This window comes from Scyliorhinus canicula, chromosome 14, assembly GCF_902713615.1.
Source record: "Scyliorhinus canicula chromosome 14, sScyCan1.1, whole genome shotgun sequence".
Taxonomy (NCBI): Eukaryota; Metazoa; Chordata; class Chondrichthyes; order Carcharhiniformes; family Scyliorhinidae; genus Scyliorhinus; species Scyliorhinus canicula.
This window is the reverse complement of record NC_052159.1, coordinates 65,342,679-65,357,872: the sequence shown is the minus strand read 5'-3', so window position 1 is coordinate 65,357,872 and position 15,194 is coordinate 65,342,679. Positions and strand designations below refer to the sequence as shown.

The 15,194-nt window shown below is 42.1% G+C and overlaps 1 protein-coding gene across 1 annotated transcript; it reads right to left on the bottom strand.

Annotated features, from left to right (window-relative positions):
- Window positions 1-3,449: 3,449 nt before the first annotated feature.
- On the bottom strand, window positions 3,450-13,566 carry LOC119977623 (collagenase 3-like). Its single transcript, XM_038818766.1, has 10 exons — window positions 13,345-13,566; window positions 12,990-13,234; window positions 12,756-12,904; window positions 12,538-12,663; window positions 11,931-12,092; window positions 11,458-11,575; window positions 10,392-10,525; window positions 8,979-9,138; window positions 8,783-8,886; window positions 3,450-3,813 (listed from the first exon to the last, which is right to left on the bottom strand). Exons 1-10 carry the CDS (start codon window positions 13,504-13,506, stop codon window positions 3,713-3,715), a joined length of 1,461 nt encoding a protein of 486 aa, XP_038674694.1. The 5' UTR covers window positions 13,507-13,566; the 3' UTR covers window positions 3,450-3,712.
- Between the last annotated feature and the right edge of the window lie 1,628 nt (window positions 13,567-15,194).

The following is a 15,194-nucleotide window of genomic DNA, read 5'->3' as shown; positions in this document are numbered from 1 at the left end:
TCTCTTTTCCAGCAGCACAGATGAGGCTCCAGAGGTACGGCTCCGGTGATCTGCCAGCAATGACGAGGTGGTCACAGGGGATGCCCAGACCCCGCTGGACTCAGGAGAGAGCGGTGTCACAATATGTGGATATCGTAAAGCACATAAAGGGTTAATGTAATGTTACTACTCTAGTCACTAGATGGTGCTATATAGCAACCATATAAATATCACATGCCTTCTTGACTGCTGGGAGATAGAGGGAGGTGGTTGGAGATAGATGGAGATAGTGAAAGAGAGCAAGACAGAGTAGTTGTGAGATAGTTGAACTAATAGTATAGTTAATAGTGTAGATGTGTAGTTTACCTTTACTTAATTAATTCCTCAGTAATATGTTTGAATCTAATTCAGTGTAGTATAATAAATTAGCTTTGTTTATTAAACACAGCTTGCTGTTCTTTGTTAGCACACCAACCATTACCATCCTGAAAGAACTGAAACAAAGAACACAACATGGTACTAGGAGTGATTGCTAATGGTTTTTAGTTAGGTTTAGTTCGATTAGCAAGAAGATTATCAAATAAAAACTTTGTCAAGAGAAAAAAATCTTCGTGAAAAAAACCCCATTGCACTCCACAAGCCATTCGCATCTAGAAGCACAGAATGAAACAAGAAGAGGTGGAAGGTCTGCAGACTCCCAAACACTTAAAAACCTCTGGTAAACTAGATGTAAATTGGAGAAGTTTTAGCAACAGTATCTCTCTGCTTCAGCTCTGGGATCAACCAGTGACCAGTGAAAAATGGTGCTGTTTCTCACTGTGGCTGGACCACAAGCCATTTAATTCATTTCGCTTTGAAGATAGTGACAACAAAAAAAAACTTTAATGCAGTAATGGAAAGGTTTGATCTGCATTGTAAGGCTTAAATTAATGAAACATATGAAAGATATATGTTTTGAAAAACGGGTGCAAAAAGAAGGAAAATCGGTAGATTCGTTCATCACAAATCTCCGTTTAAGAGCACAGACTTGCAAGTTTTCTATGCTGACAGATTCCCTCCTCTGTGATCAAATCATGTTCGGTATTAAAAATGAAAACTGTGTGATCATTTGCTTAGGCAGCACAATTTATCATTAGAAGATGCAATAAGTTTATGTCGAGCGAGTGAGCTTGCCGCGAGTCAGTATGCAGAAATGCCATCCGGGGTAAAAGGCCCGAAAGAAGACAACATGGCTGACACCATTAATGCTGTGGCGCAGGATTTTGGCAGCTACAACTTGATAAGTCCATCAGAAAGGTCTGTACTTTTAATCCGCCGTATAGAGCAATGGAAACCATTGCAGAAGGTATTGATGGGATACCGGTGAACATCACTGATATTATCATTTGGTCTGCAACACCAGAAGAGCAGAATTCCAGGCTACTACAAGTGCTAAACACATTGATTCATATGGATTGAAGCTTAGCAAATCCAAGCGTCAATTTGGGATTTCCAAACTGAAGTTTTTGGTAGATCTCATATCTAAGGATGGTGTATAACCAGATAGTGGTAAAGTTAAAGCTATACACAAAATGCCTGTTCCAAAAGACATTAAAAAAACAGTATTGAGAATGTTTGGAGTTGTCAACTTTCTTTGCAAATGTATTCCGAATCTTTCGTCTAGGACAACAGCTCTTCGACAATTGATCAAGAAAAATGTTTCTTTTTCTTAGAATTCACATGGTAATGATTGGTCTGACCTCAAATCCACACTGACCACAGCCCCAGTTCTCACATTTTTCGATCCGACATAGGAGACAACGATCTCAACAGATGCGAGTCAAGATGGGATAGGTACCGTTCTTCTACAGAAGACTTCAAATGATCTGTGGAGATCGGTACCTTCTCAAGTCATGATGCCCACAAAACAACGCTATGCACAGATTGAGAAAGAATGTCTTGGTCTGTTGACAGGTGTTTAAAGATTTCACTGTTATGTTTATGGTCTACCTACATTTGTGATTGAGACTGATCATTGGCCGCTTCTGCACATAAATGACACAAGATTGCAAAGAATGCTAATGAGACTAAGAAAATATGATTTTTGTTCAGTATATACTCCAGGAAAAGATCTGATCATTGCATATATCTTATCATGAGCTACTGAACATGAAGATAAGATTCCAGGTCTTGTGCAGGTGATAGAAGCTCAAGCTAACATGCTAGCTGACGCACTACCCATTTCTGATGTCAAATTAAGACTAATTAAAGAAGAAACTGCAAAGGATGCAGGTTTGCAGCGAGTGATTCACCACATGACTGATGGATGGTCAAATGCAAGCTATTCCAGCTTCAGAAGTGTTAAAGGTGACCTCTCTGTGGTAAATGGATTTTTACTCAAACCGGGTAGAGTAATCATTCCTACAAAGTTGAGAAGACAGATTCTTACCAAATCCATGAAGGACAGCAGGGTATTGAGAAATGTAAGTGATGTGCAAGGCAAACCATGTATTGGCCTGGTATCAATTCAGACATACACCCCCACTTACTCCACCACCCAGATGCCAAGGAGAAGGAATGGAAATTCAATAAGTAATCAGGTCTGTGCTACCAGTAACAGCACCATTATTGCTTTTGTCAGCTACACATGCCGAGATGTGGAGAAGACTGTGGTGGATAGCTTTTAGCTGGATGGTAGTGGAGACTGCAGAATTCCCTGACTGGAAAAAGGCCAACTGACTCAGCATATTCTTTATAGAATTATGCACAATTGCTTCAACTCATCCACTACTCCACCAATCTTGGTGTCATCAGCAAATTTACTGACCCACCCTTCAGCCCCCTCCTCCAAGTCATTTATTAAAGTCACAAATAGCAGAGGACCCAGCACTGATCCCTGTGGTACACTGCTGGTAACTGGTCTCCAGTCTGAAAATTTTCCATCCACCACCACCACCCTCTGTCTTCTATGTGATAGCCAGTTACTTATCCAATTGGCCAAATTTCCCTCTATCCCACAGCTCCTTACTTTCCTCATGAGCCGACCATGGGGAACCTTATCAAACGCCTTACTGAAATCCATGTATATGATATCAATAACTCTTTCAGGTCAGTCCGTTTTTCCTCTCGAAGGTAACTCAACAATTTATCCCAATTTTTAAGAACATCCTCATTTTCCAATTTAATTTGAGGTATGTCAAATTCACAATCATCTGGATTTGGTTCATCACATTGTGTTAGAATCATTAAAACCTCCTCCTTTTTCTCTCCTTCCCTTTCAAAGTACCTTTTAAGCATATTCACATGACACACTCGGTGAGATCTCCTATCCGGCGATTTTACCACATAATTCACCTCACTTAATTTCCTTTCAATCTGATAAGGTTCTCTCTGAGGTTTGTGTGGATTGGCTAAAGAGGTGAGGCTAACTGGGAAAGTTTTCAGATCAATTATGTTACAATTTCCGTAAGGCAAGAATAACTATGATTAAATGAATTGAAAGCATAAGAGTTTTAATTTTCTTAAATTCTTACAGCAATCAGTGGATACAAGCAAATAAAAGTAGAACCACAAAAGTAGTCCTTGAAATTACTTCGCAATTCGAATGAATAAAGATAGTTACAGATGAAAATCAAATGACAAAGCAAGGCCAGAAACTAGAACAGTATTATAGCAAAATTCAAAGACAAGAGTAGTAATTCTTGAATCTTCGGCATAATTCTAAATTGTTCAAGAAATGGCAGAAATGGATTAATTATTTGCAAATTGCTGAATTTGCATACACAATGTTAATGACTCGCTTGTTCCGGTTGTCATAGACAGACATTGCGAATCCACGGAAGAAATAAACGTTATCTGAAAAAGTAAAGTTTATAATTTTAAAAGTCAACTTAAAAATGTAAGCAAAAGTTTACTGTAAAAATCATTGCGGGTCAACTTGCATTTCGAAAAACTGGCCAATTTTCCTTTCCAATAGAAATTAAATTGTGTGGTTTCTACAACGACCTGCTGATCTGTAACATCAGTACCGTGACAGGTGTCAAATTAAATATCTATCTCATAGAATCCTATATTATTTGAAGGATTATATTAGCTGAGGCTAATAATGCTAATATGTGGCAAGATTGGTCTTTATAGCTTTCAAAGTAGTAAAAATAGTTTCCTGACTATTTATCTTTTACTACACTGTACATTCACGTGTCTTCATAATTAAACTTGGCAGAAAGAAAGAATAAAGGGCTGGATTCTCCCTGGCGGGATACTCCGTTTTGCTGGAGTGGAGTGGGGCTGCCCCACAATGGGAAACCCCATTGAGCAGCCGGCGTAACTGAGCATCCCGCCGGCGGGGTGAAACAAATGTGGCGGGACGGTGAATCCAGCCCAAAATATTTTTTTTACACAAAAAAACTGAATATGCTGACTTGAAACGTTAACTCTATTTTCTCTCTCCACAGCTGTTGCCAGACCTGCAGAGTTTTTCCAACATTTTCTGTTTTTGTTTCAGATTCCAGCATCCGCAACAATTTTTAACATTCTTTTATTCGGCTTGATCATATTTCGTTGCAAACGCTACATGGCCAGACACGGCCAAAACATGTCAGTAGTTTGCTTACATTGGTTCAGGCAGTACTTTGCCAGCAACTTGTCTTGTGGTTTTGTTCTCATCTGCCTGTTCCGGGTTCATCATTGGGTACTATTGTGCCCCCCCCCCCCCCCCCCCCACCCTCCCCAATGCCCACTGTGCCCTCCCCTCCTTCCTTTCTCTTCCTTATTCTGTGACTTCCTGTGTCCCCCTTGTCTACTTTATTGGTTGCAGGCTACAAACAAGTCTTGAAGCCAGTTGGTGAACAGCTTCCATGTCCTGTGAAAACCTTCTTCCAACCCACAGATGGTGAAATTGATCTTCTCCAGCCTGAGAAATTCCGCAGGTCAGACTGCCAGTCTGCTCTGCAACCTAGGGTGGTGCTGATAATCGCCAGCCAAGCTAGAGTCTCCGCCGGGCAACCAGGGAGGCAAAGACTCGGGCATCAGCCCCTCTGCCCATGAAGAGCTCTGGCTTCTCTGCTACTCTGCTACCCCGAAGACCACCACTAATGGGCACGGCTCCACCTTCACTCCCACAACCCTGGACACGGTCTCAAAGAAGGACGTCCAATACCTGACAAGTCTGGGGCAAGACCAGAACATGTGGGTGTGGTTGGCTGGGCCTCCCTGGCATTGTTCGCATTTGTCCTCCACCTCCAGGAAGAATCTGCTCATGCGTGTTCTGATTAGATGCACCCTGTGCACCACCTTTAGTTGTGTTAGGCTCAGCCCTGCACACGTAGAGGTGGAATTTGCCCTGTGCAGTCCTTCAATCCAGAGCCCTCCCCCTATCTCCCTGCCTAGTCCTTCCACCAACTTTTTCTTTGTTTTGTCCAGGAGTGAGCAAACTTCTTCTAACAGTCTCCTGTACATGTCCGCAAAGTTCCCCTCCCCGGTCATGCTTGCATTTCATAGTCTTTCTAGCAGAGACTGCTCTGGCATCTGGTGATACATCATTGTTTCCTTGTGGAGGAAGTCTTTGACCTGTATGTATCTTAGGTCGTTCCCTCTCGGGAACTGGAACTTCTCCTTTAGTTCCTCCACAGTCGCTACTCTACCGTCCATGTACAGTGACCCCTTGTCCTGTTTCCACCTTTTGAAGGAGGCGTCCATTATTGTGGGGCCAAGGTGGACATTTTGGTTAACCCGAAGTGCTCTCTCATTTGATTACATGTTCGGAGCATGTCTACTACCACTGGGCTTTTCAAGTATCTGGCCGGGAGGGGTGTCAGTGCAATTGTGGCTAGCGCTCGGAGGTGTGTCCCTGCACAGGAATTCTCCTCCATCCTCATCCACTCCACTCCCAGTTCCTTGACCCACCCCGTACACTTTCTGCGGTGGCTACCTAGTGGTAGAACTGGAAGTTCAGGCCTCCCACATTTCCCCTCCTCTGCAGGACATTCTTCCTAATCCTCGGGCTCCCTCCAAAAACAACAAATGTCATGATTAGCTTTTCTACTGTGTTAAAAAAAGCTTTGTGGATGTAAATCGGGAGGGATCTGAACAGGAAGAGGAACCTGGGCAGTACGTTTACCTTGATCATCTGCATCCTCCCTGCAAGGGAGAGCGGGAGTGAGTCTCCCTTTTACTCAGGTTAAGCTTGTAAGCTGGGACCGCTCAGAACTCCTTCAGGAGTTTCATTATTCCTTCCATGCTGGCCAGGGGGCTGGAGATGCACTGGAGCAGGTCATCTGCAGAGCGTGAGACTCAATGCTCTCTGTCTCCCCTTTGGGTACCACTCCAGCCCTTCGCCGCTCTGGGGGCGATTTCCAATGGTTCAATTGCCAGAGCAAACAGCCATGGGGACAAAGGGCCTTGTGCCTCTGTGCAGCCGGATGTATTCAAAGCTGGTGGTGTTCGTCCGTACGCTCACCATGGGATTGCTGTACAGTAGTTTCTTGCAGGCGGTGAACCCTGGCTCAAACCCAAACTGTTCCTGCATCTCTATGAGGTACCTCCATTCGACCCTGTCGAAGGCCTTTTCTGCATCCAGGGAGGTGATCACTTCTGGTGTTCTCTACCCGGACGGGATCTTCCCTTCACGCCCTCTGTAGCATTCCGCAGAGACCGTTCCCTCCCGAGACAATCTAGTCCACTCCTCCACCATACCCAGTACCTCTCCCATCACCCATGGCACCTTCCCATGCAATCGCTTCCTCTTCCATGCTTAACATCCCAGGCCCAAAATACTCATTACAGGTTAAGCAGCGTTTCACTTGCATCTCTTCCAATTTGGTCTACTGCATTCGCTGCTCCCAATGTGGTCTCCTCTATATCGGAGAAACCAAACGCAGACTGGGTGATCGCTTTACTGAGCATCTTCGGTCTGTGCGCATTCAGGACCCTGACATTCCTGTTGCTTGCCATTTTAACCAAAGAACTTGCTCCCATGCCCACATGTCTGTTCTTGGCCTGGTGCAATGTTCCAGTGAAGTTCAACGCAAACTGGAGGAACAGCATCTCATCTTCCGGTTAGGCACGCTACAGCCTTCCGGCCTGAACATCGAATTCAACAACTTCAGATGATCAGCTCTACCCCACCTCGACCCATTTGTTTTCATCCAATTTCATTTTAACTGTCTTTTACCACTTCTTTCTTTCTTAATATATATTTAATTCCCCCCCGATCTTATCCACCTTTCCTTCACCTTTCTCCTCTTTGCTTCCCCCTTCGCCTCCCCCCACATCTACAGTTCATTCTCTGATGTTAGTTTCCCTGCTGTTTGACCTTTCACATCCTTTGTTCTCTTTGGGGATTGCCATTAGCACTCTTTCCCCTTGGTTTTTGTGGCTATTAGCACCCGGTTTCCCTGGGTTTCTGTGGCTATGACTCATCTTTCATTCTCATTCCACGGTATAAATATTTCCCACTTTCTCTGTCTGTTAGCTTTGACAAAGAGTCATCAGACTTGAAACGTTAGCTCTTTTCTCTCCCTACAGATGCTGCCAGACATTTTCCAGCATCTTCTCTTTTGTTTCAGATTTCAGCATCTGCAGTAATTTGCTTTTATCCAGTAGTTCCAAGGTCAGGGCTGTAGAGTACTGTGGTCTATTTCCAGTATGGAGTCAAACAATTGTTGCTTAGCCGCCCTCTCCTTCCTATCCTTGCTCACCTTGTATGCAATAATTTCCCCCCTTATCGCCCTCTTTCTCCCTTGGGTGCGAGAACCTCCAGGGGTCCACTGCCCCCCATCTGTTCCATGAAGGTGTTAACCTGCTCACGATGTTTGATAGTCTGTACGCAGTCAAAGCCTCCCCTTCATAATGAGTCAGTGGGAGTCTATGTCGGGGAATTCTGCCATGGTTTTCTTTATGAATTCCATGTAGTCCCAATTGGGAGCATACACATTTACCAGGACCACTGGAGCCCCTTCCAGAACACCACTAACCACAACATATCATCCCACTGGGTCTGTAACTGTCTTTGTCGACGTGAAAGCTGTCCTCTTGTTGAGCAGTATGGCCATCCCACTAGTTCTCGCTCCATAGCATGATTGGTAAGTCTGTCCCACCCAGCTCTTTATTACCCTCAATAGGTCCTTCTCCCTCATTTGTGTCTCTTGGAGGAAGATAACATTGCCCTCAGACTTTTCAGATAGGCAAAGACTCTGGATCTTTTTACTGGGTCATTAAGTCCCCTGATGATCCTGATGGGTGGTCTCTGTCTGTCTGTCTCACCGCCCCCCCCCCCCTCCCGCCATTGCAGGGTCAATCATACTAACCATGTGGCAGTGCCCCTGCACTCTGGGGTTTCCCTTTGCTTAATGGCCATCCAAAATGGCTATTCTTGGTGCTCGTTTCTACTGACGCCATATCTGTCCTCATACCCGGCTTTCTACACTCGCACCACCCCCAAACCCAATTTCCTCCCTGGCCTGTCTACCCCTTTGTCCCCTCCTCACCATGCCCTTGTGACCTCCCCCCATCCTCCGCCACAACCTCCACCTGTATTTTCCCCTATCTAGAGTTTCCCCCCCCCCCCCTTTCTGCCAGACACTCTCCCCATCAGGAGCTGTGCTGCGGCCCCTCCTTTGGCCATACTTCCCTGTGATAGCTTGCTCGCTAGTGTGGTGGCCCCCCAGGGAACGATACATCCATACGATTTTGAAGTATCTTTATGCCTAAGTGAACTATTTTTGTGTTCTGGTATAAACTTAACATTGAATCTATTGCAATTGTACATTGAGACATCCTGGAGATGCTAATGAAAGAGACCGCTGTGCCTTGTATGAAAACATACCATTGTGCTGAACAGCAGCATCCACATTGTCACCAATTCCAGGCCAGTCATCTTCTATCCATTTTGGGTATCCTTTATCCATTTCTTTTGCACGTTCATCATAACTAATAGACAAAAGGACATTGCGCAATTATTTTTAGAAAGTGTGCTTATTTAAAATTTCAGTGGAAGATTTACATGAAGTTCAATCTCATACCTCCAGCACTTGTTCCCCACAAAGAAGATTGTCTTTCCAGTCTCCTTAATTTGTACTGCTGCATCGATTTTCTTCACAGTTTTGGGGAAACCCAAAGCATAGATACTCCTCGGGTATCCTGGTAAAATGTCATATCCGTTGACAGCCCAATATTTGTTCTCTATATTGTTAAAATAATTGAAACAGCTTATTTGAATATATCATTAAAATGAATTGCAAATCTCATTCAAAATTTAGCACAGTTTAAGCATGATATTTAAACCAATATGATTCAAGCAAATTATGTGGCCCAAAACTTCCATGGAGTGGCAATCACCATTGGATTGCTACTTCACTCCTTGTTACTTACCCAGACCTGGGACTTCACATTTCTCACCTAATCTTCTGACCCGGGCCTGGTGAGAAATGTGCAGCTCCCTGGATTTGGAGTCCTTCCAGTGCAGGGCAGCAGCATCGCGGGAAGTGAAGCCATGCCCCTTTTTATGGTACGAGCTGCCATAAAATGGTAACTCCTACCCACTGACAGGAGAAAAGGGAAGTATGCAAGGTAAGTGGATAAAGGAGTAGGGCAGTCGAGTGATGGGTGGATGGAGGTGATCAGAGAGGTGGGGGAGGTCAGGGGTGGGAGTGTAGTCGGGGGGGTGGCCATTGTGGTCTGGGAGGTTGGTTGGGTGGTCATGGGGTTGGGAGGGTATTTGGGGGCTCGGGGGGTAGTTTGAAGGGTGGGGGTTAGCCAGTGGGTCTAGGGGTGGCGAGGTAATCAGGGTTGTGTGTGGGGGCTAGTTGGAAGGTCTAGGGCGAGGTTTGGGAAGTGTCAGGACCTTAGATACTTAGGAGTTACCAGTGGTTTTGAAAGTTCTAACTTTTCCTAGTGTCTATTCTGCCAAATAGTCTGAATGATATGAAGTCTCCAATTTTAATTGGAGTATCAGATGGTTCCAATTACAAGGTAACTGACAGTTAACTGCCAAATCATCATCAACTGATGCATTTTCCACCTCTACCAATTAATGTCCTCTCTTCTCATACAGTATAAACTGTTATTTTCCCAATATTTTGGTATTATTGTGAAGTGACCTGATGCATGCAAGATGAAAAGCTTTGATAAGTCTCATTTTCAGCAACAATCAAATTTTGTACTACCAAATGACTATAACATCTACTCTGTTGGTGTTCCATAGATTTGTTTCCAGCTTGTGGAGTGACTTTGTTAATTGTTGAGGAACAGCAGTGGAAATTGAATCTACATCTGGCCTTACACACCCAATCTTGTAGTGCTTTATAGTTTGTGTTTCAATCCCTGGTATCAACATCCATTACACTCAGTAGGAAAATTTACAATGACATGAATACATATTTCTCAATATTACAAAAGCACAACATTGATGATGAAATTCAGGAAACATCTCTAACTTCTGAAAAATAGAGTAATGTCTTGAAAGGCATTTTCATACGAAGCATCAATTTTTGAGGGAAGATCTGGCCATTGGGCTTGGATTGTCATTAATATTGGATCCGGCACTTGTGGGTGAATACGCCAAAGGAACCTAAATAGAAATTCTAAAGGTTAGTGCCATACAATTTTTTAAAAATTATTGATATTTAGTTATTACCTTCATGTTGGTATTGAACACTGAACAGCTCACTCAACTAGAAGTAGAGCTGCACCCTACAGTATTAGGGTAATTGGCTGCAGTGTTTGAATTGTCATGCATTGACAATTGATCTCTTCACTCTATAGCCAATACCATGGGCGGACCAACCCGCCGCATGTTTTTCGGCTGCAGAGGCAGCCCGCCTGCGGGACTTTCTGGTCCCACCAGTTGTCAATGGGATTTCCTGTTGACTGCACCCCTAGTCAGAGGGTTACCCGTGTGCTGTCGGTGAGACCATAATATCCCGCCGGAGTGAACAGCCAGTAAATTCCGCCCTATATTTCCTGAACACCATTTTAGCAACAGTACATTTTCATTATTCATGTAAATGTAAAGATTATCTACTGCAATGCTTGTGAACATATTAAAATAAAAACAGAAAATGCTAGAAATACACAACAGCATCTAATAAGTAAGAGGTAATATGCTGAGAGTAGAGATTATTGCTATTCCTGGGAAACATGAAATCAAAGGAGAAAACCTATTTCATGTTTCTGTATTTGGTGCTGGTCTAGAAAAAGCTGAGAACACCCGACTAGATGTGTTCCTCGCAAAGCTAGCAACAGAACTATTGCAGATTGTAAGATAAATGAACAAAAATAAGACCATATGAAATTAGAGTCAACATGGGTAGGGAATTGGTTAGGAGGTAGAAGATAGAATATAGGTAAAGGGAATTTACTCAAATTAATATAAGATGTGAATAGTGGTGTCTCCTAGGGATCTGCACTGGGATCTTAGCATTTCACAATACTTGTAAATGACTTACATGAAGAAATAGAGAGAAGTATTTTCATTAATTTGCAGAGAAAATTGTTGCATACCTGTCTTTAAAGAACATAATTTCTCCACGCAATTTACTGACTGCATCAAAGGACAGAGAAGGATCACATTTCTCTGGAGTCTTTGGGTGAGGTTTTGGGTCAGGTTTATTTGATGAACCTAGGTTATCATATTTAAAACATATCCAATATGAATAATCAGTTAAAAATAAATAATGTAGATTTGTTCTGAGTACTGGATATTTATAATTAACTTGAATAGGATACTGGTAGTGTATCCATTTGAAAATATTTGTCTATTTTTATTGGGTGAAATTGATTTTTATTTTTTATTTTAAAACAATGAGGTTAATTTATTGCTAACATATCAGATTGACTGTTTGCCAAATCTTAAATAACAGATTCTTACCTTGAAATATCAAGGAACATTTTTGATATATGGCAACATGAACTGGAACACTTTATGGTCAGTAAAGTTATGTAAGCGCTTATTTGTAAAAATGATTTGAACTTACCATAGAGTGCCTGAATTCCCTGAACGTCATCATATGGTAGACTGAAGTCTTGGATACTAAAATATGAATATTGGGGGAACATCAAAGCTCCCACATCTTGAGAATGAGCCATTCCCAGAGCATGGCCGATTTCATGAGCAGCCACCATGAATATGTTGTATCCTGCAAATCCATACATAATATTCCATCATAACAGCACATTTCCAAAATTCTATTATAACAAAGAGAATGTTAAAGCCTCAGTTTAGAATAAGAAATTGTGGAGAATTGATTAATATAAAGTCACAACATTATATATAATAAATAAATATAGAACTAAAATCAGAAATAATGTAACAATCTGCCTGTACAGTATGCTTTATTATGCAAGTTACGATCAAACATGTGATATGATCATGCAGCTGTTATCACATCTTCAACACAATTCTTCTGGTAAAATGTTGTTTAGGGTGAGGAATGATATTACACCAAAAGAGTTTTAACGAGCACATTTCTGCACTTATAATGATCCACATGGCTAGTATGAAAAATAGGTATAACAGTAATTTCAATTTTGACATTTCAATATTTTGATGACACTGGAATATATTCTGCGATGATTCAATACCTTTTGAGTCTATCGACCAAGTTTCTTCTTCATCAAAATGAACGTCACCACCAAGTCTCTGTCCTGGTGGAAAAGCGTGGGCCAGAAATCCACCAGGTCCATCAAACGGATACCCGTCACCATGTACTAGTAACAGAAAAAAGTTGAAAAGATAAATCATTACAATACTTAATTATGATTTCCTAATTTCTCTCAATATCAGAATGCTTATAAATTACCTCTAGGTGTAAAGGACATCATAATATCTGCTTCACCATCCATAACCCTGGTGAAAGTTAACGGTGTGACATCACTCCACACTTTGAAAGCTGCCCAAATAGCTCTATTCACTTGTCCCTTGTCAATATCTGGCGTGTACTTGGTGATTCTTTTGGAAAATAATGGAAAAATAAGTTAGAATTAGCTATTAGCAAAAATACCATAAACAAATACCAGGGACCCACAACATCTACCTGTAAGTCAGGTTTGTGTGCTGCCATTTGATATTGCCTGGAAAATGATTGTATTGAAGAGCATCATGAACTCCGCATCGAGGTCTCTTCATTACTACCAACGTTGCAGAATCCAGTTCACCAGTTATGGGGAGGCCAAAGAACTTTTGCATTTTCATAATATTTGCTCTTATACTGTCACCACTGCTTGTTTTCAGACCATTGAAAGCATCACCTTCAAAGTCATACAATCGTTTAAGGTATTGCTGGAAAAGCAGAAACGCACGTTATACATTAACATCTTTCAAACATTGGACATTTCAAATTATTTAAAATAAAGGAATAGTTATTAGTTCACTTTTGAATCCTTGAATACCTTAGCAAAACTGTGATCATTTTGACTTATCTCAGATGCCAAGGGAAATGCAAACGTAAACATAGAATTCAGCAGTATCAGGAGAATTGGAACCTGAAAGCATTTCATTTTCGTCTTCCTTGGAGATATAGGTGGGATGTATGCTGTTTCTTTCAGCCCCATTTATACACTTAACTGATCTGGCGGTATTGCGTAATTCATTTCACACTGTCATTAACAGATGCAGACTAAAAGATTACAACTAGGGCCAGGATATGATTTAAATTTTTTTTTAAATGATTTGGACATCATCGATAGGAAACCATTGTCACTCTGCGTGCGTTGCATCACCATTAGTTCTCGGTCAATAAATTGATCATGTGTTCTGCTCCTTAGCACGGTTGCATAGTGGTTAGCACAGTTACTTCACAGCCCCAGGGACCCAGATTTGATTCCCGGCTTGGGTCACTGTCTGTGTGGAGTCTGCACGTTTCTTCCCATGTCTGCTTGGGTTTCCTCCAGGTCCTCCGGTTTCCTCCCACAGTCCAAAGATGTGCAGGTTAGGTGGATTGGCCATGCTACATTGCCGTTAGTGTCCAAAAAGGTGAGGTGGGGTTACTGGGTTACGGGATAGGGTGGAGGTGTGCTCTTTCCAAGGGCCGGTGCAGACTAGATGGGCCGAATGGCCTCCTTCTGCACTGTAAATTCTATGATTTAGTATTTTACTTGCCTTCACAATGAACTGTTTCTTTAATGAAAAATGAAATGAAATGAAAATCGCTTATTGCCACAAATAGACTTCAATGAAGTTACTGTGAAAAGCCCTCTTCCCAGACCTTCCCACTCTCACCTTCAATAAGAAACTCATGGACTTTATTGTCACCAAAATTGAGACCATCCATTCACAAACAGCGACCTAATGCCAGCTTCCCCTCACTCACCAAATAAAGCCACCCTAAAGTTATCATGTCATAGTCTTGAACCTGGATTGTTAAGTAATTTGGTAATTTGGACATTCTGAATTCTCCCCCGCGTACCCGAACTGGCGCTGGAATGTGGCGACCAGGGGCTTTTCACGATAACTTAATTGCAATGTTAATGTAAGCATATCTGTGACAATAAAGATTCTAATTATTCATTCCTTTTCAAACTCTTTTCAAGCTCGGTATGGGATCCACTTCTGCGAACTTGTAACCATTCCTGCTAAATTGCTGACTACCCAACTTCCCTTCTTGGCCTTCCCTCTCTCAAAAGGTCATCCTTGACCAAAATCCTTCTAAGATGATTTTTAAAATGTGGCACACAGAAGTCCAGAACTTAATAAGCAGTGGAAAAACAGGTCACACTCAAGAAAGGGTCCCTTTAAGTTGTGTACCTGTGTGGCTTCAGGGTAATCCTGAAGGACCAGAGTGCAACAAAGCAACTGGGTACAATGAAGGGAAATTAAAAAGAACATTACGCTTGATCCTTCTGTCCTTGAAACTATCATTCATCTCCAATCTCCCTTTCTACTCCAAAGTACTTGAGTGCATTACTTCCCAAATATGTGCCCATCTTTCACACAGTGGGCACATATATCCCCAGACTTCTCTGTTCCTGTACGACACCCGTTCAAATTATACACTTTATGTTGCTTTCCTTCATTTCTCCTATCAAAATGCATCACTTCACACCATTAAATTTCATCTGCCATGTGCCCATACCAGTCTGTTTATTTCCACTTGAAGTATATTACCATCCTTGTCATAATTCACTCGAATTCCAAGTCTTGCATTATCTGCAAATTTTGAAATTGTGTCACACACACCCCAGTCTTAATCATTCATATGTACAAGAAAAAAAGTGATCCTAGAATATATCTTGATCCAATC